Genomic DNA, 16,504 nt, shown 5'->3' with positions numbered 1-16,504 from the left:
ACCATCTGAATTCTCAAGAAAGGACGAAACATCAGCTTTTACGTTTTTTGTTCATGGTAGATATGTTAGTCACTCGCTCACTGAAAAGCAACATTCATCACAATTATCTAGGAGGCATAGAAATTGCAAGTTTTTGTGTTTCAGTAAATGGTCACAGTATATTGGGCCCTTAGGAGGTAGTGCCTTCATTCACGGAAGGGTGTTTAGATGGCTAATAGCTCCTTCTCCATGTATAATTGCATTCTGCAGGGAGCATATATTTATGTAGAAAAATGTTAAAGGATAAAGTTGTCCCGTTGGGGCAGTACAACACTAGTGACAAATTGAGAAATTGCAGCCTCTGCCACATATGAAAGAACAGTATCTTGGTGTCTGTGGATGGGTGCTGAGGTGTAAACCCTCTTCCCACATGTGGAAGGTATCTTCGGCTTTCCAAGGAAATAAAGACTCTTGTTGGAAATTGGGTTACTGTTTGGCGGGAACCCCACTCAAGGAGCAACCACATTTCTCGTCACGGTGAAGTTACAAGCAACCCCAAATCAACCTATGCTTAATCCACTGGTCTCTTGGCACAAAAGCAACCACGCTTAACGGAGAGGCAATGTGTAAAGTATGTATGCAGCAGTTCAGACAGCAATAAAGTGAAGAGACAACACAAGAAAAATCCCACATCAATTTAGAAAAATCAAGTAAAATGTATTAAATTATTTGAGATCTGAAAAACAAAAATCTTATCGGTAGAATCAGAGAATTGACTGGTGCTGACCAAGATTGAGTGCGGGCTGGGTACAGGGACCAGGTTAGGTTCACTGAAGAAAGCATCTTCAACCCCGATAGCAGAGCATTGCAAGAGCCTGCATTGAGGATGCATCGCTCAGTGACAATTCTGAGGAAGCTGCAGGACTGTGATGCGGAATCCTGCATAGTCATTGAGGATGATGTTGATGTGAAGCTTGCATACAGCAGAGGATGTATAGGTGTTACTTTCAAGGTGGTTTCAGCCTTTCTGACTGACCCTAAGGCTCTGATCAAGAGGCCAGCCAACTAGCCCATTGAGTCGCTCTGGTGGTCCAGGTGTCAAGATGCAAGTCCAGTCCTTTTCCATTGTGCAGCTGGGCAACAGAGTAGCAGTCCTTCTTGCAGAGCAACACAGCAGTTTTTCTTCGTCTTACATGGGTCCAGTGGTGAAGTGATGAGTTGGGGCTGAGGGGCTGTCATTTATACCCGATGTCCACGTTGAGGTAGGAGAAGGTTCTGGAGGATTTCAACTCTAGAAATGTTTGGAGTTTCCTGCCCTAGCACCGCCTTGTCTAGGAATCCCAAAAGATTAGTGTTAATACCCTTTGTGAGTGTGCCTTGCAAAGCCTTTGTGATGTGCAAGTGTGGTAGCTGACAGCTCCTCCCCCTCATCAAGTCAGAGATGGCCCATCCAGCCAGCAACTATTCCCCATTGCTCACTGTCTGGGAGCAGTAGAAAGTTAAGAATTGCCAGCTCCACCTCGTCATGTGACTCAGGATGCAGGGTGCAAGTACCAAATGGTTTTTAGAATTGTGGCTTAAAATCAGACTTTACCATTAAAGAGGTTTTTGAATTTGTTATTTAGAAACCAAACTCTATATTCATACCTGCTTCCAATTGCGTGTTATCAATTATTAAGTGTAATAAGTTAATCCACGATTATCTTATGGGGTAGGCAGGCCATGTAGTGACAAGCACATTTAGGAGATATTCACTAACAGATCATAGAAAAGTTAAAAGTACAGACCCAATTTTTTTTTTTATTCACTGCATGCACCTTGTCCTCTAGGCTGTGTAGGGCCTACCCTACGGGGTGGCTTCTATGTATTAAAAACAGTGGTTTAGGCCTGGAAAGAGGTTTAATTTGCTAGGTCGAAATGGCATTTTAAACTGCACACACAGGCTGCAATGGCTGGCCTGAGATGTGTTTAAAAGGCTACCTAATTGGGTGGCAAAATCGGTGCTACTGGTCCACTACTAGCATTTTAACTTACAGGTCTTGGGTCCATATTTTACCACTTTACTAGTGACTTCACAGTAAATTAAATGTGTCAATTGAGTGTAAGCACTTTAGCTCTGGTCAGCAGTGATAAAGTGTGCAGAGTCCTAAAAGCCAGGAAAAACAGGTTCAGTGAACATGAGGGTGAAGGCAAAAAGGTTGGTAATGGCCATGCAGAAAGGGCTAAGTCCAACGACTCCTTTCCGAAGGAGACTATTTACAAGAGCAACCACACTAGAGAAAATAGCATTAAACCACTTGTAGAAATTTGCAAATCCTAGAAACCTTCCAATTTCTGTGACGCAAGAGTGAGAAGGCCAATTCAAAAAGGCTTCAACCTTTCTTTGGTCCATTTGTATCTCGGCTGGTGAAATAAAGAAGCCTCAAAATTAAACTTTTGTGGCGTAGAAAATACATGGTTAGGAAAAGTTGGTACTCAAGTAGACATTTAAGAACCTGCTTCACGCACTCATCTTCAGCACTAGGATACATTAAAATATTGTTTATATTACCATACTAGCATCATATTTTGTGTAAATGTCTGGTTGTTGTACCTGCCCGAGAAGTAATGGGATCAAGGGTAATGGGTTCTTTATGGTAACAGTTTGCTACTCTGTAGTTTATAGATCTGCCGAGTTTCAGCTTTATGCAGCATAAAAAAAGAGCTGTGACGTCACTAGAGATGTTAGGTGTTGGATAAACCCATTTTCAAGGAGCATGTCAATATATTCTTGCAGATGCTCATTTTCTTTATCTGTTAACTTATACTCTACAGCATGGTAAGATTGTGTGTGGTTGTAGGTCTATCTGGCTGTCAAAGCTCCATTGTTGGGGTAGAACACTCATTTGTTTTGCTGAACACATTTTGGAAATCACTGTATCACTCTTGACTGGTTTCCAACCCTGCACAAGGCAACAGTATAACCCAGCACAGATATTCTGCATAACTATTCTGGTGACAATAAATAAATGGGCCCAATCCTGGATGGTATGACTGTTGTCATGCAACACAAATGGCATCGTGAGTGGCAGTGCTTTGAGAAAAAGGCAGCTAATAATGCCGAGGTCCAGAAAAGGATGGGATTGAATAAGCATCTGCAATGCCCCACAACATGTAACCCTGTGCTTCATCCTAACTTCTCTACACAACAGAAGTTTTCTAGCTGTAGACATTGTACTGCATGCCTTAAACTCAGATGAAAGTTTGCTGACCATGAGCTTCTTGTGTGGTGGTTGTGGTAAATCTTCTCTTGCGAAGATGGAGCCTTCTGCAGGCACCCTTGTAAGCAGGGATGTGAAGGAGGAATAAAGTGGAATTGCTAATTCATCACAGCTGCAGAATTTCCTAGATGATCTAACAAACACCTGTTACTAAGAATTTATGTCATACACAGCAACCTCCTGTAGCTGGTGGGATGGGTGCATAAGACGGACTGCCTTCCTGTCTCACAGTAACGACAGAGGTGGTATTGACGGATTCTGTTTGGGAAAGATTGGAACATACCAGGCTTACTATGAGAAAATGGAGTAGCTCCTCGATCCTTATGTAGATCTTGTTTCTCCTGGACAGGGCTAGGGTGATCGTGTGGCCACCTAACCATCTTGGTCCCACAAGAACCACATATCTGAAAAGACGCACCTCTACCCATGTGAATTGCCCAATCCTGCTCCACCTTGGGAAAGAGCTGAAGACACGTGTCTTTAAAGGACACTTGGACAAGTAACAGTCAGCCTTTGAGAAACCTGCTTCTCCTACAATCACTCAATAACTAGTCTTGCTTTTGGCTGTATAGAATGCCCCATATCTTTTGTCTGTGACACTGTTATATATATTTGACATGTTTCCCTGATTGTCCAGCCAGTTTGGACTTGTTTGCCTTTGAATTAACATATGGCAAGTGATGCCCATTTCGCTAGGCACACAAGTAGTTCTGCAATGTTGTCCAAGTTAATCAGCTTCCTAGAGCCTTTTCCCTTCTCTGAAGGTAAAATGCAACCACGAAGAGGCTTCACTCCTATTCATACATTCTTCCTTTCTCGTACATGGGTTCTGGCCTTATCAATGTCCCTTTGAGTAAGACAAATACTATATTTAGGGGCTAGTAATTTTTTTCCATCCTTGTTGGCCAAAGGTAGATTGTCATGTCTAATCATAGGGCTGATTTGTGAAGTCACAAAGCACTCTGACCTGGGAGACCCTTTTTCCTGCTGTTGTCAACTTTGATTGGGGACTTTCTGCCCATGTTTCCACACAATGGTTTACGTTGGAACAGGTATTTTTATGTTGGTCTTCAACAAGAACGCTGTTAGTTAAACAATGGGGGAGTGGTTTTCACTTTGAGCGGTAGACCCTGTAGTAAAAGGGATTGGGTGGTCATACACTTACTCTCTAGGCACACCAGTTTCTTGGTAGATGGAAGGAAGGGCAATAGAGTGTGTGTGTGTGTGTGCAGGCTGAATGTTCGAGGTGGATATTGCCAGCCCCTCAAAAAACAAGTAAATAAAATCTCTACCAGTTGTAACCGCCATTGATAACATTTTGATAGCTTATTACTTCACTGTATTTGTTATATTTTCGTTTTATTCCACATGACCCAACCTTCTCAAACCCCACCCAGGCTACTTTACGAATGTAGGATGTTTTTTGTTTTCCCTTGAAGAAGCACAGTGGACATGTCTGGGACATCTCTGCTTTGTAAAACACTTCAATAATTATTTTCATTTAGCTATATATTAGCATTTCAAATGCCTTCTCGAAGTGAATATATTAAATGTTGGTCTCATGACATTATGTATGTTCAGTATGCGTATTTAGTTAACTGTAACATCAGCTGTTCTTATTAATGCATTGCTATACCATGGAGGAGATCTTATAAATGAACTTTATGTTAATAGTGTTCAATCAGAATTTCATTTTGGAATCAATCTGCTGTCTCATGCATTAACGTTGTAATTTTGTTCTTCTGTCACAGTCCCTTTTATTTTACCACATCAACAAGTTGACAAAGGAGCCATCAAATTTGTCCTTAGTGGAGCTAATATAATGTGTCCAGGACTGACGTCTCCAGGTGCAAAATTATATCCTGCTGCCTCCGACACAGTAGTTGTATCCTTTTTTTGTTACTTATTTGCCAGGACTTGTTGGTAAGGTCTATACATATAGAAAGTGATGTCTTGGGACTTGAATGAGAAGGTTTAACCAGCGAGGTGGGTTTTAGGATTTAGCAATACAATGCAGAACAATATAAATGTGCGTGTTAGTTGAAGGGTAAGTGTAGCTACTGCTGATCAGCTCTTTCTGCTTTAGGTAATTCCAAGCAGTGCTTTAAATAAGCAGGTACTGACTGCACTTCTTCAATTTGAAATGGAAATTACCTGCACTTCTCAGCACTGCTACGGTACACTTAATGGGAGTGTACAGGCACTTCTCAGGAGCAAACGGACACTCTAAATAGTACCTGTACATATATATTTTCTTTTAAGGCACTGCTTCTAAGTCATTGAGAGTATATCTGAAATGCCAAATGGGTTTTCTTTACCGTCTAATTGGGAGATTTGTCTGTAAGAGATTCTTATAATTTCTATTTGCTTTATCATGTGTCTAAATGTTCACAATATTAATATAAACACATGTACAACAGCAACAACATTTTTCATTCAGTAACCTTGTTAGAGAGGAATTTCTGCACATGTGAAATAACAGAGAAACAGAGGCTGGATTTGATCATCCCGTAACAAAAATGTTTGGTGGTTGTTGCAGTGTCATGAGCAGAGCAGGGTAAATTTGTAGAATGCTTGGAGTTACTACACTTCCGGCAAGGAAATAAAAATACAGCAGGATTGAACAACATTAAAATTAAAACACTGAAAGCCTATAAACTGAACTGAGGCTTGACAAAGGCTGCCAGTAAAGGGAGGTAGATGCACGTTATCTCAAAGTAATCTCTAGGAATAGACATTATACCAAGTAAAACTGGATTATTGAGACACATTTTTTTTTCTCCCAATATCTTTATTAGAACCCTTACACAATGGCAGATGCCTCGTCTGAAATGTTGTTAGTTATCAGTAAAGATTCTCCAAATGTACTATTGTTAGGGAACTTCCATTCTAAACACCATTGAATTCAATTTCAGCAAATGTAGTCCCCTCCTTTGTTGTGATACCTCTTGAGCCTCATGTAGGAAGGTGGAAAACCTTGTGAGCGGTAACTGAAATTGCCCCCCCTCCGCAGGTACCACTTCAGAAAAACATGAGCCGACTCACCCTTTATGGAAACCCAGTATGCCCAGGTTGACAGAGTTGGCATTGGTCTCTGGGTGCTCCACTTTCACCTCCAGTTGAAAGGCCAATTTAAATGTACAATCTTGGAACTTTGCCAGCCATCTCCCTACTTTAATTACAAAACCTGAAAAGTTGTCACAAAATCACTCATTTGTTTGAGCTGCTGCTCTGGCATCACCAGTCTGCCATAATGTTTCGCCATTTTCTCTTCTACACGTGTCCTCTTCCCTTCAGGGCATTCACCAATACGTCCTCTTCTGGATAAAGGACTTCCCTCCCAGACCAGTCTTTAGTGTTAATGTGAAGGGGTATGATCTCCTGCTAGGCCAGCTGATCTGGGGCAAATAAACATGCATCCTTGCTCGTGCCACTTGGGGCTGGATGACTTACTCTTGTGCCATTTATAGAAAATGTGTGCATCTTGGGATGCCCTCTCGAGACTGAAATGCACTGTGCACCTTGTGGTGGGTAGATTATCTAAACCTTCAATTTCTTATCCCAAGTAGGATCCCATGCTGCGTCTTACCAGCTTGTTGAGGCAAATCCCCTCCCAGTACAGTTGTCGCCACAGCAGAAGATACAAGCATGTGAGGCTGCAGGTACCGGCGCGTTACAATGCACATTGAAAAGTAATGTTGCTATCCCGTTATACCCAGCTGCCTCATTTACCAATACTGACTGGGCCATTTGACTACAGTATCTTCCAAAGAACCAGTAGATGCTACCATGAACTCCAGCAGAGAGTGGCGACTTCTTGATAACTTCAGGGCTACAGAGAACAATGCATGTTCCACTGTTGGAAGCACTGCCCCTTCACCAGGAAACAGTCGTTCTATTCTGTCATCATTCCACACCTACCAGTACAACCTATCTCAACATAGCAGTTCACTCTGGATTTAAGGAGACGGGGACCCAAACCTCAGCATGCCAAGTCTGACCTCTGACTGATTTTTCTGTTTTTAAAAACATTTTGTATTGGTATTGTTTTAGATTTAAATATTGAACATCTATTCATAGTTTCATCACAGTATGAATCTGTCTGCATCATTGAAGGATGATAAGTGGTAAAGTGAGACATTATGTTCTAGTCCGTGCCTGTGCAGATTACATAGGTGTGGACATTAATTCTATATCTGAATCAATAAATTAGGAAATGTATATGGTGGGTTGGAGATATTTGGATGAGCGCTTTTGATTTAAAAAGAGTTTTTGGAGAAGACTGGGTTTAACATCAAAAACGATTTTCCAGTGAAAGAACAGATAATGCACAAAGCAAAAGAGCTCCAGCTGCTAAACTTTGGAGTTGTACGCTGACACTTTACCAGGTTCTCTTCGCTGTCCCGCTCAAAAGAAGAGACTTTTGCCCAGTGACCTCCTACTGCCAGAAGAAAGGGATGTCTAACTCCTCGGGACAACCGTTCCACATCATTTTCTGCTGGGAAGGGTATCTCCAACTGTGCTCTCAGTTGGCTGCCTGTGAACTCTTGGGAATAGACAGACACAATTATGGAGGCCAAACCAAGCTCACCTAGTTGCAGAAACTCAAAACGTCCTCACTGGCACAAACGCCCATCATCCACCAGAGACTTGCAACCCGATCAGGACACTATGGCGCAGGTCCAGCCTGTGCTAGAGATATTGAGTAGGGGAGGGGGGGGGGGGGGGATCAGCCACACTAGTGCCTACCTAATCTTCTGGTGTCTACCTCAAAGACCTGGGGCTCTTGGTTACACACTTAGAAATTAGAGCAGCTCTGTGGGTATGGGAGGGGGGGCACGACTGGAGGAGTCACGCCAGCCCACAACCTCAGACTCTTCAGCACTGCTGGAGGGTGAGGAATTGGGGAACAACCCATTCTCACACTGGGACACTGTTCTTGTTATAGTTCATGTTGATTCAAGGGGTTTTATGTTGGCGAGACTCAAAAACGCGGGTCGGGCTTTTAAGATGGGCAGCTACTCTGGTCATGGGAAATATGCCTATAGGTGGCACTGAAAAGTACAACCCAGTGTAAACGATGACTGGGGCAGCTACATGGCACACACAACTCTTACACACCCCATGATAAACTGTGCATAGTTACACTCAATGTGAAGGGCTTCAATAGTCCTGTCAAACGGAAGGGCATCTTTTCCTATCTGGAACACACGGGGCAGACAAATATCTTCTCCAAGAGACCTACCTTCTGACAAAAGACTGGCACTGCCTGACGTCCCAGGACTTTCCACAACAAATACTCTCCTACGGGATCAGCACGACAGCAGGAGTGGCTATCCTGGTCTCCACATCCTTGAAAAGAAAGGTAGAGGATAAGATAGAGGAGACTAAGACATGGCTACTAGCGTATCATATTCGGTGGGAGAGCATGTACAGGCCCTGGACTCTTTGTATGCCCAGAGCAAAAGCCAAGAATCCTTCATTTGCAAAGCAGTCGCCGACACACTGATCTTGAGGGAGAAGCTGGTTCTGCTGGAGGGAGACCTCAGTATTGTATGTAGTAATGACATGGACTGCTCAGCACAATGACAGGGGGTGTCTAGGGAGATCTCGGGTGAAGGTGCACACTGGCTATGAGAAATGGGGCTGCAGGACCTGTGGAGGTGGTCACCCCGCACCGTAGACTACATATTCTACTCCCATGCGCGTACAACTTATGCCAGGCTGGACTACTTCTTGGGAACCAGGTAACTGCACAGCTTGATCACTGCCGTCGATATAGAACCCCATTACCTGTCTGACCACACAGCAAAAGTGATCTACCGAATGGACCACTCATGGTGCCTTGGCAAGACTCTTTTGTGCAGACCTGCGGTGGTTACACAAATTTAGCAGGCAATCCAATCCTACCTTGCTCTCAGTGATATGGCCTACACCTCCGTCATGTTCGTGTTAAAAGCTTGGTCAGAGGGGGATTCCTGGCTGTTTCCTCTGTGGACAGTAAGCTGCGTCAGGAAGAGCGAGCAGTTGCAGCAACAAATTAAAGAACTGGAGTGCATCCTTCATTGTACCCGCGCCCCCAGGGTGTGAAGGCAGCTATAGGCGACCCTAAAACATTTAGCACACCTAGACCTTGATGCAGTGGATATTGCTTCCTCTGCCTGAAACACTCTTTTTGTGTCGGGGGGAATAAGTTTGGGAGATTACTAGCCTTCAGACTCCGTGCTCAACGCCATGACTGTGTGAAGCGAAGTTACTTACGGACATTCTAGCAGCTAGATTGAACCCACTGATGTCGGGACTGGTCAACAAACATCAGTCGGGGTTATTCCCCAGCGCCAATGTAGCGACAGCATGAAGAGAATTCTTCATATTATAGACCAGGCTAAACCATCCAAAAGGGAACTTGTGCTGCTGGCAGTGGATGCTGAAAAGGCCTTTGACCGAGTCCACTGGCATTACTTAACCGAAACACTTACTCGTTTTAGTATGGGACCCCCTATTACAAAATTGGATACAAAGTAACTATAGCTCTCCGAGGGCAAGGGCAACAGTCAGGGTGAATATGGGCTTACATCGGCACCCTTCCCTATAAGCAGAGGAACCCGCCAAGGTTGCCCGTTGTCACCTTTTGTTATTTGTGCTCTATATGGAGTCGTTTGCCCAGCGGGTACAACGCCACCTACATATCACAGAGGTCTGCTTTGGAGGAGAGGAACACACCATCTGCCTACATGCAAACAATGTCCTAGTTGCCCTCTGACACGTGCACGGCCCTACTGGCACTATCCGTAGAAGCAGAGTCCTTCGGCGCAGCAGCATTCTTCCGAATCAGTATTCTGAAATCCCAGGCTTAAATATCTTGGCCTCCACGCACGTATTGGCACAGCTGCCCGGTGGTTTTCCTGTTCAGTGGACCACGAACACTATCCCTCACTTGGGAATCCAGCTGGCAATGACCATGGCTGACACTGGAAAGCAGTGGTCCAAACGACTGCACTCCCAAAGATAGTCTTCCTATTTCAAACCCTCCAGCTGAACCTCTGTCAGGTATGATTGAGACGCTACAACAGGAGCTGCTCCTTTTTTTTTTTTTTTTTTTTTAAAAGACTGAGAGATGGCCCAGGATGAGCCACACCCTTAGCCACTGGTTCCCAAAGGAAGGCTGGGCATTCCCAATCTCAAGCACTATTATCATGTAGCCCAGCTCCATTACTTTGTTGAAAGGTCCAGAACCAAATCTGAAATACCATGGCTTTTCATGGATCAGGTGATCGCCGGAATACACCTATAGAAGGTACCTTTTCTTAAACTGCAGCGTTCTCTCCCCGACCACTAAGCCCACGCTTAAGGTTTGGGCAGAGTGGCCCCAACCATGGGCCTGACCCGCTTCCCATCCCCTCTGGTGCCCTTCCTTGGCAATACGGACTTAATGCCGGGGAAGAGCACCTGTCATTGCACTAATGGCAGGACAGAGGGTGCCTCTCAGTTGTCCACCTCTACGAAATGGATGGAGTCTGCTTCTTTGAATAATAGAAATTGAAAGAGTACTTTGGATTACTGTAATCTGAAAGACTCCACTATTTCCAAGTCAGACACTGGGTCCCACACCTTGAAATGAAGCTCAGGCCCAGAGACCCTTAACAGTCTTTGAACAGTGGCTTCTCAGAAAGCTCGTAACTCAGTGAGTATTGAAACTTCAATCAAAATCACCACCTACTGGTATTGAATGCCCCCTCCCCGATTACAACAATACTATCCCACTGACCCAGCTGACTGCTGGAGGAAGTATGGGATGCGGGCCACGCTGCTTCATATCCTCTGGGGTTGTCCCAAGCTCTCCCAATTTTGGGACCAGGTACTACATGACAGACACCCACTTAGGAACACAGCTACCCAGATTTCCAGCCTATACAGTCCTTTGCTTTCCCAACCCACTCACATTCCCACTTAAATCTTGCAGACGATGACAAATCGGCTTCGCGCTAGGGGCAGCCCATTAAACAATACTGGCACAACACAGTTTCCACACACCAGGCTTGGATCCACAGAATGTGGTGTATTTTGGAAATGGAAAAACTATCTCTGGCCCTAACATCTTTTATAGAGCTCTATGGAGACCGCCCATCCGCAAGCTGACTTGTCCTAAATATCTACGGCTGTTTTGTCTTCTAGAATAGCCCCTAATTCTGTTCAGTGTAGTCCAGAATGCAACGTACACTTACGCCACTCTTCCCCCCCCCCTCCCCCCTAACAGCTACTACTGAGTGTCCACTGGGGTTAGGGTTAAGGGAGGAAGGGGGGGCTAAACAGTTTAACTGTACATTTTACTTACCCTAATGTTTTTATGTTCTGCTCTGTCTACTTGTTACTGTTGCCTCAAGTCTGTCATACAATCAGTACAATAAACAGATTTAAACCATAAGGAGGACAGTGTTTGAGGATGTGATTACTGCGTGAAGCAGACGTGGCGCACACTTGAATCTGCATGGTGATAAGAAATTTACATCCTTGGAACATAGGGGTGAAATTATGGTGTATAGCTCAGTATATGAAACAAGTTGATTTTGTAAGTGAAACAAGATTCCAGTGTAAACTACTTTTAAAGAGTTTAGAACAAAAGTAATTCTGTAAAAATTTCTTGTATGAGTGATCAACCTGAGTGGAGGATGGCTGGCGAGGATTTGACAGGACTTAGGTAGTCTGGTTAGTAGGGAGTTCCTTATTCTATATGAGATTTCACCAGTGCCTCTACTGTGGCTTTGAAGTAATGTTTATGGATGAAGTGTCTGATGTTCCGGAACAGCTTCAGTTCAGCTCTGTTTTTTTTCATTGATTTGGAGACCAAGATTGAGGGAGTAATTCAGCATCACACCAGTGGACCTTGCGTATTTCGCAATCGTTTGGGAAGTTGTTTAGGGCCACCAGCTTAGTTAACAGTCAGGAGAGAGAACTTTTAGGTGATAATAGAAGAAGTTTTGTGTTTAGGTCGTTGAGTTTATACTTTTTTTTTGTTGCATCCATGAGCTAATGTCTGTTAAGCATTCAGATAAAGTATCAATATAATGTGCTAGCTTTCTTGAGGTACAGTTGTGTATGGTCTATGCTCAGGTGAAATCTAAGACCTTCGTTCACGAATGACTTGCCTAGCAGCTCAACATAAAAGTTGAATAATAGGAGGACAAGGTAGAATCCTTATAGTACTCTCAAAAAACAGGTTTGGGAGCAGATGAGAATCACCTGTTTTAATGCATTGTGTGCGCATGTATGCGTTGAACCAGTGTAGTAACGTGCCTTCTATGTGCACACTGTTGCATTAAGTGAATATGAGACTGTTGCGATAGATGATATTGAAAGCTGGAGATAAGTCAGAGTATTATATGGAGTAATCTGTCATTTGATTTTGACAATGATGGTTTCTGTGTTGTGACCAGAACTTAAATGGATGCAGCAACTGCTTTTTTTTTATGTCTACATCCCCATCTAGGTATCTACAAATTTCTCTATGGTTTGAGCCAGGCATGCTAGTTCTGTAATGGGCCTGTAGTTTATAAATTCGACACGGTCAGTGTTTGATTTTTCGAATAGAGTGAGAACGTGGCCCCTTCTACCACATCTGGAAAAATTCCCTGCACAAATGTGGAGCTGAATTTCAAGCCATATGGGCAGAAGGGTGTCAGCACATGCCTTAACAAGAGAAGGTAGCAGAGGGTCAGCTGAGTAAGACAAAGGCTTGGTGCTTCCAATGTTTCTGAAACGGGACTTAAGGTGAACCATGACGCTGATGGTGTTTTTCTGGTGAAAGGAGTTTGTTCTGGTTGGAGTGCAGAGCAGTCCGTATCCTCGCTTACCTTATGATTTTCTTTATTTTTTTTGTTTATTTTTTGTTTTTGTTTGTTCAGCTGGGCCATTGCAGTTAAGAACTTTAGTTGGGTGAGTCATGGCTTCATGTGTACAATCTTAGTGTTCTCGTGGTAAATACATTTTTTTTACTTATCAGAAATACTTATTTGTTCCATTCAATAGAATGCTTGATGGGCCAAACAAGCCGTTTTAAAAAGCACTCTGACTTGCCGGATGTCAATGTAGTTATAGTCTTGCCACAGATTTGGCAGGGAGTCAAGGTACAAGACATAGTAGTAGGCCGGGCGTGATATAATTAGAGTCTCGACTACAGTTAAACAGGTCTGCCTTGGCAGCCAACAGCCATGTATGATTGAAGCTTAAGTTTGAAAAAATATAACTTTGGCTGACAAAGGAGCTTTTTTATTTTTTTTAAAGTTTTTTTTCTTTCTTACACAGTTATTGAGTTTGAAGAGGACTTTTCCATCTCACCTCATAGGCACATACGAGAGGAGATTGAGTCAGCTTATTGGTTCATTGTTGAACCACAGAGCTGACTTTTTGCCACTTCTGTACTCCGTCTGGGAGAATGATTATTAAATATGGTGGATATTTTATCTCTGTATTGCTCAACAAGTTCAGTGGGGTCAGAGAAAAAGCTAGACTGTGTGAGCGCGGATGAGCCTAATTTGTTATGATTGATGCCTTTTACATTTGTCAGGTCCGGGTTAGATGAAAATTGTCAAATATTTCAAGGAGGTGATCTGACCAGTTGGTATGTATGTGGTTGTCCATACTGTTGTAGCCAGGTATAGAAATTATTACTTTGAAGGCAGCACCCTTTTTATGGGCATGGAAGTTGCAGTATTTTGTTTACACATCCTTTTAGATGAAATAATTGATTTCCTCAGTGTGAATGTCTGGTAGTTTATTCCAAGGGAAGTTAACATTTCTGCAAAAGTGGTGCTTACAGGTTGGTAGTAGCTGAGTTGTCATGAAGTCCATAAATGGTTTTGCCAGTAGGTTATTTCTGCCAAAGGGTTGAACATTTTTATTTTTTTCCATCTTTAATGGGCGTGGTAGTTTTAATACTAAGAGTAAGAATTTGAAAGTCTTATAGCTGAGATGGGAAATATCAGAGTGCAGGATAATGATTCTTTACAATTACTATCTCATCATCTGTTTCATCACTTCTGTCTAGGTGGTAGAAGGTAGTTAAGGTAAGTCGTATTTAAGAGTGTGAACCATTCTTTAAGTGCGAGCAAATCAAGGTTATTGCCTAATATAATGGCTGAGATGGCTGCTGAGTTGGCTATTGCAGACCTATGGTTTATCATGGCATCTCTGATAGATAGCGTGTCTTCTGTTATGTTCGATATGAAGGAGAGAATACTAATAGTTATGTTGTTGGTAATGGGGACAGAGTTGATCTCAATTTTTTTGGTGCAAAGATTTTAAATGATTGCTTCAATTGGTAAGAATTGCCACCCTTAGTTAACAGTTGCCTCTACCTCTCCTGCACCTTTTAAAAGAAAAAAAAAAAAAAAAAATGTAACCCTCCCCCGAAAAGTCCCTCAGTGGCATGGTTTACTAATAATCAAGCAGGAGCCAAAAGGTCATGCAAAATGCACTTGGAGTTCCTCGTACAATGACACCGACACATTTGAATATCACCATATTTTTAAAAACTCTAAAAACCAGATTAAGGCTGCCACGTCAGCTTATGTTTCTGATACTATAAACATGGCCGCCAATTCTACAGGCATGATTTTTCCAGTTGTCAAACACCTCATTGATCCAGCACACATGTACTTATCCATATCATCAACCCAAGACCTCTGTGATGCCTTCCTTCCCTCCTTTCAGTAAAATATTAGTATTTATCAATCCTTTGTCACAAATACATCCTCTTTTGGCAAACTCAGACATATTCTGAAGCTGCAGTTATTCCTTAAGCATTTGCCCTTCTCTCATTAGACAAGTCTTCTCTTTGATTCCACCAAATCAGTTAATACCATCTGCCCTTGCCTTTGATTATTGCTCCTCTTCTAACCACACTTTATCCATTTTTGAAGAATGCCTGGGGAAAAATGCACACGTTCTTCTGTTATTGAAGAAACCTTCTGCACATACTTCAATTCCTGGTTACTTAGTTTTGCTGCTACTTTTACCCAACAAGATCTTACAATAGGAAATTTAAAAATCTCCCATATCTAGAATATTAGAATATAATTTCTTGCTTGAACCTACAGCCAAGTTGGCTCCTCCCCTTCACGGGAACAAAGTAAGCATACTCTGTCATAGATGATCTTGGCATCTTCCTTGATCAGGGTTGATGAGCTGCCCTTATTCTGCTTGTTCTGAGTACGTCTTTTAATACAATATCCTACACAATTCCACTCCACTGACATCATGTTTTAGGAATTTGCTGTTCAGCCATAAGTTGTCGTGCTTTCTCGCTGAATGAGAGAACTCTCTCTAACCCACTTTGCTCTTCTCCCTTGAAAGTCATATGGAGAGTTCCACAAAAGTCTTCTCTATACCACAAATTTGTCCACTGCGCTTCCTGTTTTGTTAAGGTTAGTCCAGGATTTTGGTTCTGTTTCGGGTTATCAGGTGAATTCAGAAAAGACTGAAATAATGGCTTGGAAGGGGAGGTACGGCAGGGAAAGGCAGAAATGAGGTAGTTAGGTCTAGTTATTAGATATTGAGAAACGTGTAGTGAAAAATCAGGAAAAGCTGTTAGAGGATTGTGTTAATTTAATGGTGGGCTGGGTTTATCTCCCATTGACGATACTGGGGAGGGTAAACTTGGTTAAGATGATTATTTTGCCCAAAATACATTTTATTCAGAATGCAGGTCCTTTACAGATGAACAACAGGTATCTTAATAAGCTTCAACAAGTGATAAATTCATTTATATGGGTATGCAAAGGTCCTAGAATTGTGGAGGAAGAGAGAGAAGCAAGGCCTATCACTGCCGGATTTACAGTTATACGGCTGGGCCTTCCTATTGAGGAACTCAACATTGCTATTTGCTTCCCCCGATGATACAGTGATGGGTGGTATGTTTAAGGCCCTGACCCGAGCTATTTATGGAGCTGCAAATCATTTTCTTTTTAAGTTTGGTGATCCAAACATTTTCAAGAAGACAAGATTAAAAGGTTTGAAGGATGCTGCAACATGTTGACACCAGGTTTAAACGATCACCAAGATAGCTTACTATAACCAGTGGGCTCCGATCTGGGATTCTCCAGGCACACCAGAATGTTTGAAAGACTCATTGGCCAAACCAATACGAGCAGCCAGGCTGGAATATTGGGGCGAACTTCTGAGGGAAGCAGTGCTAATTCCCTAGGAAGAATTAAGGGATAAAACTGGTGGTGCTCTGACTAGGTTTAAATATATTCAACTGGAAGCTT

At 42.7% G+C, this 16,504-nt stretch overlaps 1 protein-coding gene across 1 annotated transcript in view; it reads left to right on the top strand.

Annotated features, from left to right (window-relative positions):
* The window catches only part of MCTS1 (MCTS1 re-initiation and release factor), a 70,751-nt gene that overhangs the window by 45,975 nt on the left and 8,272 nt on the right, over positions 1-16,504 (top strand). Inside the window, exon 4 of the mRNA XM_069212046.1 lies at positions 4,991-5,124. Within this exon, the coding sequence (XP_069068147.1) occupies positions 4,991-5,124 (134 nt within the window). The remainder of the gene's footprint in view (positions 1-4,990; positions 5,125-16,504) is intronic.

The sequence above is a fragment of the Pleurodeles waltl genome, chromosome 2_1, assembly GCF_031143425.1.
Source record: "Pleurodeles waltl isolate 20211129_DDA chromosome 2_1, aPleWal1.hap1.20221129, whole genome shotgun sequence".
Lineage (NCBI taxonomy): Eukaryota > Metazoa > Chordata > Amphibia > Caudata > Salamandridae > Pleurodeles > Pleurodeles waltl.
Note: the sequence above shows the minus strand (reverse complement) of the source record. Positions and strands in the feature narration are given on the sequence as shown.